This window comes from Ursus arctos, unplaced genomic scaffold, assembly GCF_023065955.2.
Source record: "Ursus arctos isolate Adak ecotype North America unplaced genomic scaffold, UrsArc2.0 scaffold_9, whole genome shotgun sequence".
NCBI lineage: Eukaryota > Metazoa > Chordata > Mammalia > Carnivora > Ursidae > Ursus > Ursus arctos.
The window spans coordinates 66954900-66978921 of record NW_026623111.1 but is presented as its reverse complement, the minus strand read 5'-3'; the positions used below and the strand labels follow the sequence as shown (position 1 = coordinate 66978921).

The window sequence follows — 24022 nt, the reverse complement described above, 5'->3', positions numbered from 1 at the left end:
AAATGGATCAAAGACCTAAATGTAAGAGCTAACATTACAAAAGTCTTAAAAGAAAATATAGGAATAAATTCTGGTGAGTTTGGTTAAAGACTTCTTAGGTATGGAAATTAAAAGCACAAATGACAAAAGAAAAATAGATAAATTGGACTTCATTGCAACTAAAAACTTTCATGCTTTGAAGGATACCATCAAAAAACTGAAGAGACTTGGGGCGCCTGGGTGGCTCAGTCATTTGAGTGTCTGACTCTTCAATTTGGCTCAGGTTATGATCTCAGGGTCATGAGATGGAGTCTAGCATTTGGGAGTCTGCTTGAAATTCTCTCTCTCCTTCTCTCTCTGCCCACCCCCTCTCTCAAATAAGTAAATAAACCTTTAAAAAAAAAACCTAAAGAGACAACCTATAGAATGGGAGAAATATTTGCAAATCAAATCATATATCTGATAAAAGACTTCCAATCTCAACTATAAAGAACTCTCACAACTCAATAATAAGACAAATAACCCAATGAAAAATGGGAAAATGATTTTTCCAAAGAAAATATGAGAAGAGCCAATAAGTACATGGACAAATGTTTAACATCATTAACCATCAGGGAAATGCAATTCAAGCTCAAGGAGATCTCACTTTATATACATTAGGATGGCTGTGATAGAAAAGAGAGATAACAACAAGTATCGGCACAAATGTGGAGACGCTGGAATCTGCACACATCGCTGGTGGGAATTTAAAATGACGGAGCCTCCTTAGAAAACATAGTTACATATGGCGCAGAAATTCTGCCTCCTGGGTGTTTACCCAGGAGAAATGCAGACGTATGTCCCTGCCAGACATGAATATTCACAGCAGCATTATTAATACTAGTCAAACAATGGGAACAATGCACATGTGCTACAACTGATGAATGGATAAATAAATACATACATATATACATACACACATACATACATACATACATGGCATGAAATAATAACATATGTGGTCTAGTGTGGATGAACCTTGAAAACAGTGAAAGAAGCCAGTCACAGAAGACAATGTAGTGGATGATTCCATTTATACAAAATAGCCAAAATAGGCAACTCTATAAATACAGAAAGAGATTCGCAGTTGCCAAGATCGGGGGAAGGTGGGGCCTGGGGAAGAGATATGGGATTTGTTATGGGATGATAGAAATGTGGTAAATATTCTAAAATTAGATTTTGGTAGTGGCTGCACAACTTTTGAAAATACAGTTGATCCTTGAGCAATGTAGGGGTTAGGGGCGCCCATCCCCCCAACTCGAAAATCCATGAATAACTTTTGACTCCCCCAAAACTCAATTACTAATAACCTGTTGTGGACTGGAAACCTTACTGATGACATAAACACTTGATTAACAAATATTTTGTATGTTTTATGTATTATATGCTGAATTCTTACAATATAGTAAGCTAGAGGAAAGAAAATATTAAGAAAATCATAAGGAAGAGAAAATACATTTATAATACTGTACTGCAAAAAATCCATGTAAGGAGGACCCATGCAGTTCAAACCCCTGTTGTTTGAGGGTCAACTGTTACTAAAACGCACTGATTGTACACTTTAAATAGGTGATTAAATGGTTTATGAATTATATCTCAATAAAGCTGTTTTAATCCAGTCATCTGTTGAAGGGCATCTTGGCTCCTTCCACGATTTAGCTATTGTGGACATTGCTGCTATGAACATTGGGGTGCATATGGCCCTTCTCTTCACTACGTCTGTATCTTTGGGGTAAATACCCAGTAGTGCAATGGCTGGGTCATAGGGTAGCTCAATTTGTAACTTTTTAAGGGACCTCCACACTGTTTTCCAGAGTGGCTGTACCAACTTGCAAGATGTGGTCCATATATACAATGGAATATTACTCAGCCATTAAAAAAGAACGATTTCTCAGCATTTGCTACAACATGGACGGGACTGGAGGAGATAATGCTAAGCGAAATAAGTCAAGCAGAGAAAGACAATTACCATATGGTTTCACTCATTTATGGAGCATAAGAAGCAGGAAGATTGGTAGGAGAAGAAGGGGAAGAAGAAAGGGGGGGTAAACAGAAGGGGGAATGAACCATGAGAGACTATGGACTATGAGAAACAAACTGAGGGCTTCAGAGGGGAGGGGGGTGGGGGAATGGGCTAGGCTGGTGATGGGTATTAAGGAGGGCACGTATTGCATGGTGCACTGGGTGTTATACACAAGTAATGACATCATGGAATTTTACATCGAAAACTAGGGATGTACTGTACGGTGACTAACATAATAAAAAAATAATTAAAAAATTTAAAAAAATAAAGCTGTTTTAAAAAATGGTAGATGAGATTTGGTAGGAGGCATTGTTTCGGTAATTTAGAGGGGCACACAATGAAAGAGAGAAAATGAAATAAGGCATCCGCTTTGTTCAGGGCATGTTTGGCCTGATGCAGCACACAACCATTTAGAGCAGCAAAGCGGGCAAGGAGGGCGCATTTCATTTATTCACCTGCAGTTTTCTTTTCGACAAGAGAGGGGATTCGAAATGGGACCTGAGTTGTGTGTGTTAACATCGAAGTGCATGTAACGTCAATAAATACAGTAGTGGAAAACGATCCAAGGATGCGACGAAAGGAAATTCACAAACCAAAAACTAAGAACATTGACCAAAAAAACCCAAAGGAAGGCTTTTTTAGAAAGAAATGCACCAACTTACAGCTTCTTCTTCCTTGCTGAGCAGTTTGGCACAGGACAAAAAGTCTTCATACTTTGCATAGGGAATAACTGGTTCTGGAAGTTCTCGGAGATAGAGTTTAAGAAGTGACGCCACTGTATGTACATCCGTGTTGCTGTGGAGACAGAAGTGTGAAGATATTCTTTGGAATACACTCTATGCTGTCCCATTTAGTTTTTCATCAAGTACACATCCAAGAGTCAGAATTCTATATGAGCTGGCAATTCAATCAGTAAGTTCCGCTTTCAAGGAGCACACAATTTCAAGACGCCTATGACTCTGGGAAGCTTCAGTGTGGTCTGAAAATATCCGGAGGTTCAAGCATTTTTCTTTTGTGTGTACTTGATGTTAAGCAAAAGTGTTAACTTTGGAAAACAATGCCAATATACCAGACTTTAAACGAAGCATAACACAATCTACAAAAAATACCAAATCCACCTATGCGTGCGTGTGTGCACTCAATGTCACAATCGTTACAAATCCTAGCTTCATTTCTTATTCTTTAGAAGAGATTGGTGATTGGTTATAGATATCAGAAACTTAGTATGACATGTTATAACTTTTTAAGCAGAACTTATTTTGAAGATGATTGATTCTCAGCATGATTTCTAGTTGGGAATCCTTAGAGTCTTCTAGAAAGAGAAGGAATGTACTATAAAAACAAACAACGGAAACACAACCTGTCCCTTGTATAATGAGCAAAATTTATTTTTATTCCCTATTGACTATCAGAGTGACAGGATAATTTCTTAAAATATTAATTTACATTTTGCTCTATCTCCATGTTAATCCACGAAGATGGCTGACAGTAAAGACTACAACAGGTGACTTTTGTTTGTTTATTTATTTATTTATTATTTTAGGTGAGGGGGATAAAAGTGTGGCAAGGAGGAATTGGTGGGCAGGGACTGAAAGGCCAATTGACCTTGAGAAGTGGAAGAGCGGCAGTCAACAAGGTCAGGGATTCTGTAGGTATGGAGAATGAATACCCCACTCGCAGACCGTGTTGCAGGAAGTGACACGTCCCCAGAGGCGTATACCTTGAGAGCTACAATACAGTTGGATTTCCTGCCTCAGTGAATATTCTCTTGCCTCGAGGGTGAAATGGAAGTAGAGCTGACGTCACAAAACTACACGGGCTGGGAAAATGGGCATCCCCGTTCTCAATTTTGGACTTAGGTTGATTTCATCAACTATTTCCCACATGTCTACTCTGTATTGAACTATAGAAACACACAGTGGCCAAGACACCAAATGGTTAAAAAAAGATTATTTCAGCCTGCTCACAATTTATAATCCAGTGGGGACAGGGCATATTAAGTAGATAATAACACAAGTATATAATTGCAAAGTGTGGTGAGTGGTAAAAAGGAAAAGTGTTGGATGATATCTAATAACAAGAGAGGACTAATTAGGGGTTGGAGGGCTTCTCTGAGGAAATGATGCATAGGCCAAGGTCTGAAGGGGTGTAATAATTAACCAGGGGAGAGCAGAAGCACAAAAGAAGGCATGCCTGATTAAAGCAAGGCAGGTAAACAGAGCCCAAAGTAGGAGGGAGCCTGTCCTTGAGGAGGTAACAAAAAGCTAAGGGAGAGCCAAGTTCAGATGGGACTGGATGAGGTTTGAGTGTAGGCAGCATTCTCACAGAGCCTGGGACTCCACCTTCCCCCAAATTAGGGCGAAGGCTGAGCTTCTTCATTTCAGGGTCGAAGTCAGTCAAAACAGGTCTTTTGTCAACCTGCAGATGTTAAAATGATGGATGACCTCACAGGGCCTGTCTTAAATTAATTTTGTTCTTTCATAATTAAATAAATGCATTTTTTTCCTCTTAATATTCTGAACTGATAGGCAATATAGAAGTCAACTCAAAGGCTAGTAACGAAAATAAAAATCATGTCTCTGGGACATCTTGAAAACTGTGCCTACGTTCATTAATTCCTCACATTACTTTCTACAAAATTTTTTAAACCGATAGTCCTAACATAGTGTCAATGGTAAGACTAGTTCGTTTGTTTGTTTGTTTTGAAAAAACACTCTATTTCATGCATAGCAAAGCCCTTCTGTTTCTCTGGCTGTGTTACGAACCCCCGACCCTTGAAGGTGTAATCATCAGCACTAACAAAGCCACAACCTGGGGCAGGAGAGGCAGTGCAATCAGATATTACAATAAATGATTTGCCTCTTTCAGTTCTGCTCTAAGCCAACCCAACCCAACCCAACCCGTGACTAGGTTGGTTATGTTGCCTTCAAAACAATGACCATTGTGTTAGAGTTATAGGAAGGTACAGAGAAGAAGATAAAAATAAAACATAAAATAAGTATAACTTCAATACGTGGAATATGTTATCTATAATTTGACTAGAATACATAAAAATCTTTGTAAAGGAAATGTAACAAATAAATGAGGCAATAATGATAAATAAGAACTATACATTTAGTGAAAAATTCTGTTCTCATGTTCAGTGACTGACTATTCTTTACATTGACTCCCCCGCACGCGGATTTTAAGGAACGTAGCTTGCTTGCTGCGTGTGTTATTTGGCTTCTAAGGCTGCCGAGCTGTAGTACTGAGGACGTGTGAACACTAGATGGCACCATTGCAAAGTTCGAGCAATCAAGGGGCGCGAACGTTGTGAAGGATGAAAGGCTGCAGAATCATTCTTCATCCACCAGCAATTTTCTTAGCACCAGAGCTGCAGTAATGTTCCAAGAATAGACATATTTGAGCTATGAATCAAGGTAAGAGACGTGGATGGGATGATGATTTTATTCCTTCCCTAAAGTGATACGTTACATTAGCTTTCTAGCGTTACAGTACACATCCGCGCATGGTTAGCTGTATAGAAATGATGAAGAAAAAAATGACCAAATACTTTTCCTTTTCTTGTCAATTAACAAAGGTTATTAAATTTTTACTTAAGGGCTAAAACTTAAGAATATACTACACTCTTTTGGGGGCTTTATTAAACTTAGGTTATTCTGTGGAAATAGAGACACCTACATTTTCCCAGCGTTCTCATTTTTGGCTTTGTCCTTTCCCACTGAATGGAAGAAAACAGTTGCTCCTGGGAAGACTCCAGCATGTGTGCCGGCTCTGATTCACCTCAAGGGGCTCACCGTCCATCTGCCCTTCTTGCCAGAAAGCCTCCTACTGCAGCGGGAAGTCTGGTGCTTGTCTGAAAAATCTCTTTGCGTATCCACTGTACAAAATGGCAGCCATTTGCATCTTACTGCCCAGCCTATCTCCTACTGAAAACCCACGATTCTAATAAATATTTGTTTACTATGGACAGCCAAATAAGTAAATACTAATATTGTGTGGTAACTGCCCGGTGTACCTCAGGGAATGTGCCATCTTTGTCCCAGAGAAATATATCTCAGTCTTTATCAAAGTGAAATAATGGGGCACCTGTGTGGCTCAGTCAGTTGGTTGAGTGTCCGACTTTCAATCTCAACTCAGGTCTCGATCTCAGGGTCATGAGTTCAAGCCCTGCATTGAGACTACTTAAAAAAAAAACAAAAACAAAAAGTGAGTGACTGCCCTGTGGCAAAAGCCAGCATACAATGGAGAATTAAGATACTTAACCTGGTTAATAATAATAATAATAATAACAACAACAACAACACAGCAGCAGCAGCAACAGACCTATACATATCTCACTCTACATCAAGCCTGTGAGCAGGTCCTGTACTAACCCTGTTTCGGGTACTTGAACAAGAAACCACCCTGGTATGAAATTCTTTCCGGCTAATCACTGAGATAGGAGTGGTTTTAAAGTCTTTTGGTAGAAATTCAACATGATTTGCTAACATAAAATCATTATACAGACCTCAGGTCTCTTTCACTCACCTGGGGTAGAATCTGGTTTCAGAAATTAAGATGAATAATCATGCACGTTCTCTCCCGTGGTGGCAAAGAGGCGGAGACAGTCCCCAGGATCCTGAGTGAAGCACGCAGCAGAGCAGAACGTGCTGTGTAGCCTGTGCCCCTTAATTGATCAACATATGGGTTTTGTTTTCCTTTTATATTGTACTTGGCCTTTACTTCTGAGCCCTGCTTCCTCACGTATAGTCTTTTTACCAAGCTTAAAGGGAGGAGGATTTCATGAGACTTTCACTGATGGACCTAGTTTTATATTCTCACGTGTGTGCCTTTGGTCATTCTGGAATCCTTCTTCCAATAACAGATCCTGAATATTTATGGTGGGCATGGCTTCATGCCATGTGTTGGGTGAAACAGAAATGAACAACATAGATCTTTTCATCCCCCTTGGGCTTAGATCTCTAACTAATCACCAACAATACTTTTCTATACCATGTCCCTATTGCTTAACACTTCCTGTAAATTCTAGCTGCTAAGTCCCTGTCAGGTGTGAGACCATAAGAATGTTTTTTGCAGTCCCTGGAAGTTGCCGGCTCTATTTATAATCTCCGTACCATATAGGCCTCTCACTAATCTGAACAGGGATGAAGAAGTCTGACAACAGTCCCTCCTTGTTTATCCACTATCCCCACCCCCTCCTTCCCTGATAAACAGACTCTCATCCATGGATCAGTTCAAATGCCACAGTAATTACAAGGCAAAACCTTGAAACTTTTAAGCCTTGAAATTAGAAATGGGAATTTTTCACCCTGGATGCTGTGCACAGAACACAACATAATCTGTTGATTTTCCTGAATAGAACAAATTTCCAATGCAACCACATTGCAAATTATTAAAGATATTGTGAACTTATTTGCAACACACACACAAGGAGATGACCCAAAATTCGCTTGGAATTAAGAAAAAATACTGTCATGTCCATCAGACTCCAGGGAGAACATACACGAAACTGAAGACATTCAGCCACGCTCTCATGACGAAGACTGCCGTCAGACTGTCTAAATAACATACTGTTCTTTCCACCAAACTCACCAAGGCATAGAAAAGCAAATCTGAAGGTAGTAAGCAGTTCCAAATGAAGCTACGTGTTTACAAGAAAAGTCGGGTTCTGTTCAAACTTTGTTTTGGTTTTGTTTTGTTTTTACATAGCTGTCAAAACCAGTACACTTTGCAGCAGGGCAGCTTGACTCTGGTTCTGTCATGGCTCATCGTTGTTACGTGTCTCCAATGAATTATATACAACAACACGACAGTCTCACCGTCTGGACTACGCTGAATTAGTGCTTGTGCCAAGCAAGCCTCCCGGTGTAAAAGTAATGATGGCAGGGAGCTGCATGACGATCCCCACTGTGGACTGAGTCGCGTGCCCGCCCTCATTCAGCTGCTGAAGCCCTCACCTCTGGTGTGATGGCATTGGGAGACAGAACCTTTGGGAGATAATTGGGGTTAGGAGAGGCCATGAGGATAGGACCCTGGTTTTATGGGACTGGTGCCCTTATAAGAAAAGACACCAGAGAGCTTGCTCCCCAGCCCCTTGCTCATGCAAGGAGAAAAGGCCATGTGAACCCTGGGGGAGAAGACAGCTGTCTACAAGCCAAAACAAGAGCCTTTATCAGAACCTGACTGAGCTGGCACCCTGATCTCAGACTTCCAGCTTCCAGAGCCATGAGAAAATAAATTTCTGTTGGTTAAGCCACCCAGTCTGTGGCATTTTGTCATGGCAGCCAGAGGAGGCTAATAAGTCCCAAATCTGCATCTCGTGAGCTTACCTATAATGTGGATTTATGGAAATATTGTCAGATAGATCATTGTGATAGAGAAAAAAGTGATCAACCTTGGTTACACACTACAGTCGCATGGAAAGTTTTTCAAAATACTGACGATTGGATCCTATATATTCTGATATCATTGGTAGGGGCAGTGAGACTTTTAAACAGCTTCTCACATGATTCTCGTGTGCTGCCATGGTTGAGAATCATCAATACGGAACATGTATTTGGGGTAGAAATCTTCCAAGGAAAGGGGGCAATTCCAATGTGCAATGGTCACAAGATCATAAATCTGGCCACTCTCTCATGCATGGGACCCTACTAGTTATGCACTCGTCTGCTCAGTGTTCCCTGATGGGAGACAGGTGGGAGAAACATTGGTTGGGAGAGGCTGTTATGCTTAAACCAACTTGTCACATTGACCTTTCCTTTCCTACGTCTAGAATTAATTATGTGTATAGATGTATCTTCCCTTACAATCCTAGTTAAACACAAAAAAAGAATATTTGATAGTTTCATATACAACCAGCAGACCATCGACATCAGCACATGCATGCACGCATGCACACGTGTGTGCCCCCACACACATACATGTGTGTAAGATACACAGAGGAACAGATAAAATACTCTGTTGTGTAGCTGTAGGAAGAGATTCTTTTGAGCAATGTGAGTCTGGTGAGTCCAAATAATAGACCCGTCAAACAAAAGTAGCTACATCCCCAAACTGAAAAAAACATCATGGATATTTGTCCATTTGTTATTTTTGATGAATATTTCCCATAGGTGTCTCTCATTTTATTATTATCGTTGTTGTTATTATTATTATTTGCCACCTCACTCTGCTCCTCCTTACTTGGCCATCATTCCTTGCCAGCCAGCTCCCCAGTTTTTCTTCCTCTGATGGCCTCTAAGTGCTGCTTTCCTGGAATCTACGCACACGCTCTGAGCTCAGCTATCACTCTTCTGTAATAACTACAAGGTACGCCTCGTCACACCAGACCTTTCCATTGAATTTGTGGATGTTCCGTACATACTTTGAACTCCATGTAAACAAAGCTGGATAACAACAACAAAAAAACCTTGCAATAAAATTATTCCTCCTTTGCCATTTTCTCAACCATGGATGGCATCACCACTCACACAAATAAATAAGAAACCTAGAAGTCAGCCTAAATTTTGCTTTTCCTGAGACCCTAAATCTAACAGTGGTTAGTGATTCTCAGACTGAGCTGTACACTGGAATCCCCTGGAAAGTTTAAAAAAAAATACTCATGACTGGATCCTATATATTCTGATGTAAAACCTTACGAATCAATTCCCTCTTCAGAAGTCTCAGTGACATGCTCAAGTTCAAGTTCATACACTCATCTCCATTAATGTAATGTAAGGCCAGCTGGTTTTTCTGTTGCAAGCCTGTCTTCCTGTGCCCAGTCTCCTGAACATACACATATAGGTGGTAATCATTAGTAACAAATAAATATAAATGACAAGTAAAAGGCCTTGCTGGATAGCTTTTGAATGCTATGTTTGAATGCAAAGGGCAAATGTATAAGCATATACAGATAAATAAATACACATCACAAAGAAACATATATATTTACTTTATAGAGTAGTCATGAGAGTTGTCATCATCTAGTTAGTTTGAGCTACAGAGCATTGATGCACTTTATAAATAGCTACTCTATCTAAGTAAATTAAGGTAAATTCTTAAAGAATAAAAATAAAATCTGACTTTTTCCCTTATAGTACCAAGATGCTTTCACTGTAGAGGAAAGCCTACTGGGATTGAGGCATTTATAAAACTGGATGTAGAATATTCACAAAAGTTTCCTTAAGGAGGTATTATATTGGTATAACTATTTTAACAGGCTATCTTATACATACGTATGCATTCACTTCCAACAACATCAAAAAACTAAAACCTTAAGTTTCAGGTAGTAGATAAGCTCTGGAGGTCCAATGCACAGCCTACTGGAAATAGTCAACAAGGCTATTTTATAAAACTCCAAGTTGCTAAGAACCTAGATGTTAAAGTTCTCAGCACAGAAAAAGAAATTATAATTATGTGACCTGATGGGGGTGTTGGCTAACACGATGGTGGTAACCATAGTGCAATACATAAATGTATCAGACCGACATACTGTATACCTTAACCTTCTACGGTGGTATATGTGGATTATATCTCCATAAAAATAAATAATTTAAAAAGAGCAGAAGTGCTGTTGATTACTAAATTAATCAACATGGCTATTAAAATGAGTGAATATGTCCCTCCACCTCTGGTGATTTGGGACCTAAGTATCAATGTTATATGCAAATTACTTACCTTAGAAGCAATATTCAAATGCATATGATGCAGTCTTATACTATAAATGACATTAATATTGTCCAAACTCTTAAGAACCAAGTCATAAAACATTTTTTCCTATAGAAATTAAAGCTGAAGTCAATGAAGTCACAAAGATTTTCTTATTAAACTGAGATCCTACTCAAATCAATGATGCATATAATTGCTTAGAAAAGGATTGACCTAAGGAATTATTCCAAAGTCACCAATGATAAAGAGATTAGGGACTAGGGATAGCCTGTTTACAAACCACAGAGATTCTATTTTAAGTGTGTGGGTATCTATCTCTGTATCCTACACACACACACACACACGCACATGCACACACACGCACGCACACACACACGCACACACACACACACACATACTGCATACACATAAATATACATTTACTTCTTTGTAGAATTTTAAAAATGTATCCAGTCAGGTATGAAGAAAACTAAGACACTTCTTGATCGACTGTACGTGTTGGGCTTTGTTTTCACTAATTAGGGCCAGCAGATCTTCGCTGCACTTGTTTATAATTGTTTTAGGAAAAAGCTCAAGCCTTTGAGGTTCCACGGAGGATCTATAGCTGCCCACAGATGAAGCAGAGAGTTTACTCAAGGTTTTTAGTGAACAGGAACATTTTTTTTTAAATTTCATTTACTTATTGGAGAGCGATAGAGTGAAAGAGAGAGAGCACAAGTAGGGTGAGGGGCAGAGGGAGAAGCAGACTGTCTGCCGAGCAGGGAGCGCGACGTGGGGCTGGATCCTGGGACTCCAGGATCATGATCTAAGCCAAAGGCAGACGCTTAACCAACTGAGCGCCCAGGCGCCCCAACATGAGCATTCTTAATCTAGGTTGGGAATTACGCTGAACTAATATCTACACGTTAGCACTTTCCCTGGCTGTTCTATGGAACATAATTTCCTAAACTCACAAAGTGTAAAATAAATGCCAAAAAATGTAAGAATGATTAAAAAGATTAGAAGATTATTGTTGACCTAGATGACCCATTTTTAGGTGGGTATAAAGAGACTATTTACGTAAGAGACATAAGAAAATCCATTTATAGGAAATTTAAAATTATACTAAGCAAATAGCACTTCCTATTCCATGGACTATGTGACTATGGTTTGAGGGAGGTGGGGTAACAACACATCTCTTGCTCACCTCACATTTCCTCTAGGAATGGCTCATAAATCAGAATAACTGGATGAAATACTCTACATCATCTAGGTATACTACGATTATGCAATTATCTAAATAGATTTCGTAAGTGGTGAGCTTTCAGTTCTTGCTTAAATGGGATATGCAATTTTTCCTAACATTTCACTCCTGACACGCAGACCCCGAAGGCATTCTTTCCTAGAGTTTACATGGCTCTACCAGTTTCCACATCTTTACATTAGTAAATGTATATACCTGAGACTATCACATAGCCCTTTCTGGCTTCAATTGTACCGAGGCCTTGAAGTGTTCTGGGTTGTAATTTCAGTTTCACTGGTCCTCAAAATCTTGGCAAACTGTTAATGAACTTGGCTTGGCTACAATAAAAAGTTACAGCTGCATTTAGTTACTTCACAATTTTATATTGTTTGCTTACCTATTTTTCCTTTTACTAAACTCTGCAGATGGAATTTCAGGAGAAACAAAAAAATGTGATCATCATTATACATTCAACAATTTATTCTTTTCCTAGAGATTTCAGATTATGCAACCAAGGATTTTCCAGAAAAGCATGGTTGGGGTTCTGGTGTGCAGGGGGTATATTCATGCTAAAAAAAATGTATTTTTAAATGTTCTTAACAGCATTTAAAACCTACATACATACTTTAATCTTTCTATTTTAAAATAAAAAATAAAACAGAGCCAAATATCACCATAATTTTCTAGCTAACAAAAACTAAATAGCAATCAAAGTTTCCTTAATATGTGTGTGTGTGTATATATATATACTTATTTTTTTCTTATTGTGTCCCCAACACTGACTTAATTGCATATTGCCCATTTCCTTCCATAATTGCCACATGTTTGGAGAATTTTGATTATCTGATTCTGGGATAAACAATAAACGATGAAACATTCTTTTCCAGAGAAGTCAGTATTTTTTAATTTTTTTCCAGTAAAGTCAGTAAGGTAGAAAACAAAACCTTTGTGTCTTATAGAGGAGAAGAGTAAATAGAAGCCTGCTGTTACGTTGCCGAATCTCTAACGAATAGTGTCAGAAGGAACTTAAAAGGATTTGCTGATATATCCAGGCGAGTCCACAAATCAACACCCAAACCATCCAAGTCCATGCAAAACTCATTCCTTCTCTGAACACTTCAACAGTCTTTTGTTATGACACAAACGCAGTCTCAACGTAGAGGCTAAATGACACCATCCCAGTTTATTTTTGTGGATATATATACCGAGGGAAAGGACAAAAAGCTTTAAAAAATCCAGGCTGTATACTTATTGGGTATCTCATATTAAAATCTGTCATGCTTTTTGTTGGAAAGAATACTTTGCTCCCACATATACAGAAATTTATTATCTTAGTGCTGTTTTCTACTTGGACCATTTTTAAGAGAGGTCTGTGTAAGTGTGAAGAGAGAGACAAACACAATTTTATGGAGAAGTAGTAAGGGGTTTTGTTTTTGCTTTGTTGTTTCATTGTTCTTGTTTTGTTATAAATCAGAATCTAGTTCACTTTGCAAGTAGGCTGCACGCATATTCACGAGAGCATTTCTGGAGTACAAACCAGAGGTACCGGACTTAATTCAGAGCTGTGGCTCTTAGGGAATGAGAAACCCATTCATAAGATTATGAGTCTATATTGACACACGCAGGCATTTTGCTTCAGTTGACAAAATAATATCCTGACAGAATTTTAGAAGTTGTTTTGAAACATGACAATTTTCAGGCTTCCTAAATTGGACGTTGTGAAAATAAGCATACGAATTGTCTACTTATTGAGGTATCAGAAATACTGGCATCCTTTCATTCAATAAATATATTCAAAATATACTCCTTATATTCCTTTTATTCAACAAAGGTTTATTATGAGCCTACACTGTGTCAGACATTTTTCTAGATGCTAGGGATAAACAAGGTGATCAAGATTCATAAAATGCCCCACTTTCTTTAAGCTCATATTTGATATAAATGTAGAGCTCTATTTTATGAATACAGTTTTAAATGAATATCCACAGTGATATCCTCCTGGGTATGAAGAGGCACGCTCCCATGGTTTCAGTTATTTATCACGATCCTAAATAGAACAGTATTATTGCTTCTTCAGCAATTTTCAACCATTCCCTTATAATAAATTATCACAATAATCAGAGAAATCAAATATTTTAAAACCATATGACTTCTAAAGGGCACATACAAGTGGTTCATAAGCACATAAAAAGATACACATCGGTAGTTGCTAGGGGAATGCAAATGAAAACAGTGACACCATTTCACACTCACTAGAATGGCTAGAATAAAAAATGGGCATGCTCTCATCCATTGCTGGTAGAAATATGAAATGGTGCAGCCACTTTGAAAAACGGTTGGGCCGTTCCCCAAGCGTTAAACATAGACACGAGAATTCTACTTCCAGGTATATACCCAGGAGAAGTGAAAATATATGTCCACACAAAAAAATTGTGCATGCGTGTTCACAGCATTATTATTTATAAAAGCCAACAAACAGAAACAATAGAAATATCTGCCAATAGATAGATGGATAAACAAAATGTCGTACACCCACAGCATGAAATCTATTCACCAATGAAAAGCAACAAACTACTGATACGTGACATAACATGGACAACCCTCAAGAGCGTTACGCTAAGTGGAAAAAGCTCGATGCAAGAGACCATATGTTGAATAATTCTGTGTCCAGAGAAGGGAAAACTGACAGAGACAGAAGTAGATTAGTGGTTGTCTAGTCATGCGAGCTGCTGGAAGGAACCGTAAATGGCAGACGGGATGTTATTCGGGTGACGAAAACGTTCTAAACTGCTATGGACTAATGGTTGCGTAACTTGGTAGATTTGTCAAAAATCACTGAATTCTACACTTGCAATGAGTGAATCACATGATATGTAAAATATGACGCAATAAATTTATTTCAGAAAACACATGCCTTAAGGAATATGCTTTCACCAAGCGCATGCAAGAATATTTACAATCTGACTAAGATACACACAAGCACCCACTTTCAGAATGTAAAACCTTGCAGGTATCTTGTTTCTTTCAGTAGGAATTGCCATGGAGATTTCAAAACGGAAATGAAGATATCCTAGATTAAAAACACTGAAGAGCTTAGGTTCACGCGTAGGCTCAAGCATATTACTTTTCCTTATCATATAAAATATTAGAATCATCATTATCATCAACATCATGATATATGACAATGGCAATCAATGTGCTAAGTGTCTTATTCCATTACGTCACTTCTTCCGGTGTTTTGTTCCATTTTGGTTTATTCATTTATTTAGTTAGTTAGTTTTTTAAATTAAGATTTTTATTTTAATTCCAGCATAGTTAACATGCGTTTTGTTTTATTTTTAAGTGCATTAATACAACAACCCTGGGGCTTAAGCGTTACGATTTTTGTTTTACACATGAGGAAACTAGGGGTTTTGAGAAGTGAAGTAACTAGTCCCAGGTTGTTAACTTAGGTAGTAAATGATGGGCCTACCTGAGCTCTTATTCCTACACTGCTTCCTGGCAAATAAGTATACGAACACCACCTGATATGCCAAATACTGTGAAACTTCTTGTTGATTGACTATTTTTATTCAAAACTCATTTCAGTAGAAGTGAGCTCCAAATTTATCCAGAGATAAATTGACCTCACACTGGTCAGAATGGCTAAAATTAACAACACAGGAAACAACAGATGTTGGCGAGGATGCAGAGAAAGGGGAACCCTCTCACACTGTTGGTGGGAATGCAGACTGGTGCAGCCACTCTCGAAAACGGTATGGAACTTCCTCAAAAAGTTAAAAATAGAACTACCCTATGACCCGGCAATTGCAGTAGTAGGCATTTACCCAAAGGATACAAAAATAGTGATTTGAAGTGGTACATACACTGTTTATAGCAGCAACGTCCACAATAGCCAAACTATGGAACGAGCCCAGATGTCCATCAACTGATGAAGGGATAAAGCGCCTGGGTGACTCAGTCGGTTAAGTATCTGCCTTTGGCTCAGGTCCTAGTCTCACAGTCCTGGGATCAAGCCCCACATTGGGCTCCATGCTCAGTGGTGAGTCTGCTTCCCCCTCTCCCTCTGCTCCTCCCCACCCCCACTCATGCTCTCTCACTCTTTCTCTTAAATAAATAAATAAAATTTAAAAAATAAAAATAAAAAAGATGTGATTGATATGTATATATATCTCATACACACACACACACACACACACATATATATATATATATATATATATATATATATAATGGAACTTTACTCAGCCATCAAAAAGAATGAAATCTTGCCATTTGCAATGATGTGGAGAGAGCTAGAGTGTATTATGCCGAGTGAAATAAGTCAGTCAGAGAAAGACAAATACCATAAGATTTCACTCATATGTGGAATTTAAGAAACAAAACAGATGAACATAGGGGAAAGGAAGGAAAAATAAAATCAGATAAAAACAGAGAGGGAGGCAAACCATAAGAGACTCTTAACTACAGGGAACGAACTGAGGGTTGATGAAGGGAGATAGGTGGGGGATGGGCTAAATGGGTGATACGTATTAAGGAGGGCACTTGTGATGAGCACTAGGTGTTATATCTTAGTGATGAATCACTAAATTCTACCCCTGAAACTAATAATACACTATACATTAACTAACTTGAATTTAAATAAAATTTAAAAATTTTTTAAAAAGAAGAAGAAAAAAAAACCCTAAAAAAATAAAGATAAAATGAAAGGAAAGTGAAACTCATGTCCTTGCCTTCCAATGTGCGGGCTTTTAGATATATCACCAAGAGAGTAAGCACGATGAAACATGACAGGTTTCTAGCTAACAACCTGCACTACATAAAATATTTAGTAAATAATACCCATTCATGTGAATATTTTCCACATACAAAATACTTCCCTTTAAAGCTCATTAATTTTTCAAAGCCTGGTAGGTTTACAAAGGGGTTTCACAGAACCCTAGTGAATTACACTCATTGTTCAAATTAGGTAATAAGCCACATGTTCGGGGAAGGGGGCCTGCCAGTGTTGCTGAGGAGTGGTCTGAAGTGTGGGCTATTCCAAGTGCAATACCGCACAAACGGAACACTAAGGGACATCAAATCGCACCATAGGAATGTTAGTCCTTCTGATTATATCAAGTAGGAAGTACCAGTTGGAAATGAGTGAAGTGTTGAAGTGGTACCAATACTTGCCAATCTCCATTTTCATCAAGTACACAGAAGGCCTTAGGGCCGGTCTTCGGAAAGCAGCTGTATTCAGCTGGCATTTAATAACACATCTTGTCATTGCATTTATGCCTTTAGTGACCTGTGATTTATAGTGAGTGTGCTGGTTTTCAACTAACAATAATGGTATCGAATTCTTTTTACAACAAAATTGATTAAACAGTGAATAAATGTAAAGGGAAATACTAAAGCTAGCACAGGTGTTCTGTGGATACGGCTAAAATCGTGATGGTACTGTGGGAATGACAGAAGTCTGGGATATACTCTAAGGCAATGCTTATCAAATCTGGTCACGCCATCATAATATTTGAGAACTGCATCAAAAAATAGGAATGTTAGAAGTCACCACAGTTAAACAGCGGTTCAGGTTTGGGGGGGACGCGCTGGCTCCTCTCCTGGATTCAGAGAATCACTTAAGGTGCTGAAAACAGGTAACCAGTTTACCACCTACACATTCAGGGCTTGCCTTAGGCAAACTCCTGGGAGTCAGTTCTTTGCTTTTCCAACTCTTCACCTAGCCACATGCCCTTAAGCTACCACTTGCTTTCTTCACTTTCCTCCATCAAATCCTATCTGTAGATCCTTTATTCACACTATGATACAAAGGCTCTATAACTGTATAGTTTGCTACTGAACTCCCCAGTGTTTGATTTTTTACATGGATCAAAGCATAAAGGTGCAGGGAAGTTCTTTATAGATTGTTCTAAAATTTCAGGCCCATTTCAGCAGGTAGGAAAGAATATATTTTACGCATTAACTGTATACCCCAGAAAATAAATGATCTTTCGCAGTAGCTTAAGACCAGCCCAGCTGAGTCAGAACTAACATGTTGCTTCCAATAATGCCATGAGGTTGATTTTTTCCTCTCGTTTCATATATGAGAAAACTATCACTTTAAATGAGCATTTCTTCTTACCCCACACTCCTGTACCCTATAGTCTGGCTAGTATTTTCCAACTTATGATTTGAGAACCATGCATATAAGAATTACTTGGGGATTTGTTTGAAATTCAGATTCCAATGCACCCTCCAACCTTTTAAAACTGTAGTGAGAGCCAGTGGGCTGTGAGCTTCCGAATCCTGAGACACCTCTCTGGGTCATTCTTCCGCAAACTAACGTTTGAGAATCTCTACTGTCGGCAGTGTTCCCCCCTTTCAAGTCCACTTTTTATAACTCAGGTCAGTAGTCCTCAAAGCTATAGTGCTACTCAGAAGATAAAAATTAAAATATATGTCTGCCTTCTAAGTTTTAGACTTTAAAAAAAAATTATCTCTGTAGAACTGCAGTTTGTTTATCGATCCTAATTCAGTCACAAAAACAAATAAAAAATAAACAAGATGGTAGAAGGAAAGAAAGAGGGTCAAGGGCAAAACAAAGTCTGTGGGAAGGTGTCTGGGGTACTGGGGACAGCAGCTACCTTATGGGATTCTTGGACAGAATGTGTAAAATCATTGATTTCTACAGCCTTCTGTCCTTGCTCTTTTAAGGACGTGTGTTGTAAGTGCATAGTTTTTTTGTTGCTGAACAATTAATGCCCTGATGGTGATGCCCACACCATCATTCTTGACCCTATCTTTTCAGCAATTCCAAAACGTATCTTCTTTAACAGCTGATGCCACCTGGAGAGCTTGGGAAATGAAAGAACATTCCACTTCTAATCTGATTTTACACATTCTGTATTTCATTTTTATCCCCTAAAAGTGGGGAAATTCAATATAAAACGTTATATTTTAATTTGTTTTCATTTCTGAACAGAAATAATAAAGAAAAGAATGGTTAGGAACTATGGTATGTGCTGTTTTTTACAGTTGACAATCAATTGATAAAATACAAATTCTTTCAGGTCAGTGAAAATGTCCTTCCTCACAAAATTCACTTTGGTCAAGGAGCCTGTGGGAATATGTCATCTAACTGTAGGAACAAAAAGTCATGCATACCTAACAGTGTTAAACTTGAACCTCAGAACAGGGAAAATAGCATGACATCATTAAAGAACAGAAAGTGCATACTCTAATAGAGCTGGTCCATGTGCCTGCAACCAAAGTTTAAATAGTGTGTTCCGAATTTCTTTTTCTCAATCTTTTTTTTTTCTCCATAAGACAGCATACTTCTTCTCATTCAAATATGAAATATTATCTTCCAAATGGGTTTATAGCTTCAAAAGCACAGGCTGATTTATGAATACAGATGGTTGTTAGTGTAGGACTGGTGTGTGCAAAACATTGAAAACAACAGATGCAGAATTAGACAAAGCAATGCACTGATATGACAACTTATTACACAGTCCTTGAAATCATGTCTGTGAAAGCTCCTTAGTGACATGGAAGTTGTTCCTGATATAACGTTAACAAGAAAAGACAAGGTGTAAAAATTGTGTGATTCCAATGCTTTGTATAAATACATACCGGTATTTAGAAATATCTGTAAGTTTAAGTTTCTACTTATCTACTTACTTATACATTATATATAGCAAGAGCTGGGTTATTTACTTTTGAAATAGCCATCCTCCCTTCTTATAGTCTTCTGTATTCTAAATTGCATACAAAATGCTATAATTTAAAATATGATCTTAATAATATTTAAATTAAATTTTAATAACACTTTATACTGTTATAATTTTTTAAAGTTATTAAGGAAGTTCGCTTTAAAAATCAAATTTTAGGACTTAATATTGGAGCGCCAATAACATTAGGCCTTAATATTAAAATTAGAGATTATTTTCGCAGAATTCCTGTGAGAATTCCTTTCTACATTTTAACACATGTGGAGATAAAAGCTACATCTTGTTGACTCTGGTGAGAGAGAAGCATTATGAGGATACACAGGGGAATAGACTTACTCATTCTCGCTCTTTCTCATATTTCACAATGAGAAATTTCTGTACTTTGCTTTACATCCTAACATCTATTGAAAACATCATATGTACACAATCTATATTTTTAAACTCACAACGTTTTAAAAATCAGTTTGATGGTGAACGTTGATGAAACTAACTTGAGCTAGCAAATGTTCCAAGGCAGGTTGTTTTCATATCCCCAAAACTGAAACCCGAGCTACCTAGGACTTGGCCATGAGAAATTTCAAACTCAGACAATTAACTGAAAAAGCAGATGGGGCAGAATACTCTACATGTTCTGAAAATAATCTTACTTTTCTTGGGAAATTATGGATTATTTATTCCCCTACCAGTGTAGTTGACAATTACATTTTCCACAAATATGTGACTCTCTTCTTTATGTTTCCCTGTTCATGGATCTGGAAGTCTTTTTTTCTTTTTTTTTAAATCAGCAGAATCCAGTAATTTGCATATGTGTCTCCCTATGACAGAGAGACCCAAGCTTGACTATCAAAACGAGGATATTTAGATTGCCAGAATGTGATATTGTGATATAATAAGAAATACCTATTTTTGGATTTTTTTCCTGACTCCTGGCCAGAGTTCCTAAAACCCTTGTAATTCTCTAAATAATCAAAGTAATAGAAACGTCTTTTGTTATTTGGGTATTTGGTATTTGGTTTTTATCCCCAGTTCCTAAAGTAGTTCTAGTGATGAAGGTGAAAGAAAAGACTTCATTATTCATAACAAACCCCTTTCAGCCACACCCAAGTTTATGTTAATGAGGTGACTTTGGGAAAGCCCCTTGGATGGGAGTGGGTGGTTGCCAGAGGAAGAAACCATGTGATGAGGATGTCGGAACTTTCAGCTTTAAGCCTCAGTCTTGGGGGAGAGAAGAGGGTACTAGAGATTTGTTCAGTCACCAATGGCTACACAAGGAAGCCTCCATAAAAAGTTCATAACTGAAGGGGTTCCGAGGCTTCTGGGCTAGTGAACTCGCTGGAAGGGGGCATGCCTGGTGAGGCCCTGGAAGCTCTGCCCCCTTCCCCATTCCTGCCCTATGCAGCTCTTCCATTTGGCTATTCTGGAGTCGTATCCTTTTATAATAAACCGGTAATCTAGTAAGTAAACTGTTTTCCGGAGTTGTGTGAGCTCTTCTAGCAAATTGTGAAGTCCAAGTAATCTGCGATTTGTAACTGGTTGGCCAGTGGTATGTGACAACCTGGGACTTGCGGCTGGTCTCTGCAGTTGGGGGAGGTGAGCAGACCTGTGGATCTGCACTAACTCTGGGCAGTTAATATCAGAATTTAATAAAATTGTAGGACACCCAGTGGGTGTTCACCAATAATTAGAGAATTGCTTGCTGTGGAAAACCTACACATTTGGTGTCAGAAATATTCTGTGGGGGGGCGCCTGGGTGGCACAGCAGTTAAGGGTCTGCCTTTGGCTCAGGGCGTGATCCCGGCGTTATGGGATCGAGCCCCACATCAGGCTCCTCTGCTAGGAGCCTGCTTCTTCCTCTCCCACTCCCCCTGCTTGTGTTCCCTCTCTCGCTGGCTGTCTCTCTCTGTTGAATAAATAAATAAAATCTTTAAAAATATATATATATTCTGTGGGTAGAATAATAGAAAATATTAGTTGTTCTTTACAGAGTCATCATTTTTTAACATGTAAGTAAAATTATTCCATTTACTTGTTAAAAATATTTCAATGGATTTCCATTTCACTTAGAAGGAAAACGAAATTCCTTAATCCATAATCTCCTGGGCTACGCAAGATCCATCTCTTCCCCCTGTCTCCCAAGACTGTACTCAACATTCACTGTATTCCAGTCACAATGTCCTTCTTTCGGGTCTTCAAACAAGCTAAGCCATGCCCGTCTCAAGGCCTTCATACTTCATATTCCACCTACAGTGTGCCTCTACCATAGCATAGATTTGGCAAGCTTCTTCCTGTCATTCCAGCTAAACCTGAAAGTTATATTCTCAGGGAGATGTGTGTTTCCACCACTTCACTCTCTAGCATATTAGCATGTCATCCTTACCACTCTCTGAAATTATTTACATATTGACTGTTTATTGTTTATCTGCCCACCACTACTAATGCGAACCCCAGAAGAGAATTGACTTTGTTTTTTTCACCTAGAACAGGTATCTTAGTGTCTAAGACATACTGAACACGCCAAAGTTATTTGTTGAATGAATGAATGAGATGAACTGTCTCCAAAGGTGACTGTCAATAATTTCTTTCACCCTTATCCATTCATGTCACTCCTTCTACCAAGAAGTGGAACCAATTTTTAATCTCTTTTTATCAGAACTGGCCTTATGATTTACTTTGGACGAGTAGTATTTGGTGGATATGACATTGTGCCAGTTCGAGGCCTAACTCTTCATAGGCCTTATAGCTTCCACTCTTAAACTGTCTTTCAGTCCTGCGATACTGTGTGAAACGTTGTAATAATTGGTTAAAGAGAGAAGCCCTGTAGGACACAAGACTGCAGAGAGAAAGAGAGAGGCTCAACCCGCCATGAGCCACTTCGGCGGCCCAGCGTAGGCACCAGGCTTGGAAGGTAGCTCTCTAGGATACCGCGGCTACATTAGATGCTGGCAACGGATGCCATGTCTTTGCCAAGCACTCCCCAAATGCAGAATCTGAAAAGGTTGCTGCTGTTTTTAAACCAAAAACTTTGGACCGGTTTGCTCTGCAGCAAGAGATACCTGAAACCGCCCCTGGAACCAGAAATTGGCTGTTGCTACAACAAAACTCTAATGTATGGCACTGGCTTTGTCCAGGCAGTGTCTGCACGGTCGTAAGGAGACTATCAGAGCTGGAAAAGCAATGAGAAAATTGCCATTAGAAGCTAGAGAAAGGTGAGCCTCCAGAGCTTAGTAAGCAGTGGTGGAAAAATGTGCAAGACCCTTGGCTGCTGTAACTCAGAACGTCGAACATGTTCCTGATGAAGCTAATTAGAAACTGTTCGACTCTGAAGAAGAATTTAGAGAAACTATAGTGGCCCCAGGACAGTGTCTCCAGCTGGCGAAATCTTCTCAAAGGAGGAAACGGCCCAGAGCAAAGATAAAATCCAGTGCTGCCAGTGAAACATGCCCTGAAGGTCAAGACCAGATGATGGTGTGACTTAAGATTCTTCATTAAAGCCTCTGAAAGACTGGAGGTGGCACCTCAGAGATTCTCAGCAACGCAAGAAGATTTAGAAAGAATCTTAAGATTGTTCCATAAAATGCTGACTCATGGACTCCCTATGGCAGGACCTGATACAAAGGGAGTTACGGGTGTGACTTTGTTTCAGCAAGAGGATTATAATTTGAAACTTCCAAGGTTTTTAAAGAAACTATGGCAGCTTGGAATAAAAGGGACGGTATCAGTTCAAAATGAAAAGAGGGTTTGAGACCCCAGCTTTCCATAGTCAAGAAGCAGGCTGAGAAACTACTCAACTAAAAAAGTGAGCCATTTCATAGGGGGGGGAGGGGGGGAGAAGTCGTCTCATGGAGCAAAACCAGGGTTCTAGACAGTAGATCAAAGAGTAGAGAAGAGTCAAAAGTTAGAGAACCAAGCCCTAACCTAGTCACATTTCCCACCTTCCCACCCGCCAGAGGAGAGGCCCTGAGAACACATGTCCAGCAGGAGTTCAGAACTGTGGATAAGAATCCGCTCACAGTCTTCACAGGATAACAGGTATTGTATCTGTGATTAAAAATGAGAAAACTAGTCTAACCATATGAAACAAGTTTTTTTTTAAGATATTGGACAATAGTGCAAAAATGTGACCCTTGAGAGTATGGAATCAAACGAGGTAAATTTATGATTACTCCAGCCTTGTGCGTTGTCATGTATCAGAGCCCGGGACAGGGATGGGAACCCTAAAGAGAGAACAGCGGTCTCACTGAGCTAAGAGACAGAGATACAGTTTGGAAAGGTTGAAGCAGCTGGCATTTGTGATGCAGACTACTAGAGAGGAGGGAGCTTGCACAAAAGGACTTCTTGAAATCGACATATACGTCTTCTTGAGTCTTCACCTAAACACCAACATGAGCCAGCAGAGGG

The 24022-nt window shown here is 38.9% G+C and overlaps 1 protein-coding gene across 7 annotated transcripts in view; it reads right to left on the bottom strand.

Moving 5' to 3' along the window:
* The window catches only part of ARHGAP24 (Rho GTPase activating protein 24), a 484560-nt gene that overhangs the window by 19438 nt on the left and 441100 nt on the right, over positions 1–24022 (bottom strand). For all 7 annotated transcript variants that reach the window (XM_044388111.3, XM_026509803.4, XM_044388115.3 and 4 more), the window contains one exon: positions 2704–2836. In XM_044388111.3, coding sequence (XP_044244046.2) covers positions 2704–2836 — 133 coding nt within the window. The remainder of the gene's footprint in view (positions 1–2703; positions 2837–24022) is intronic.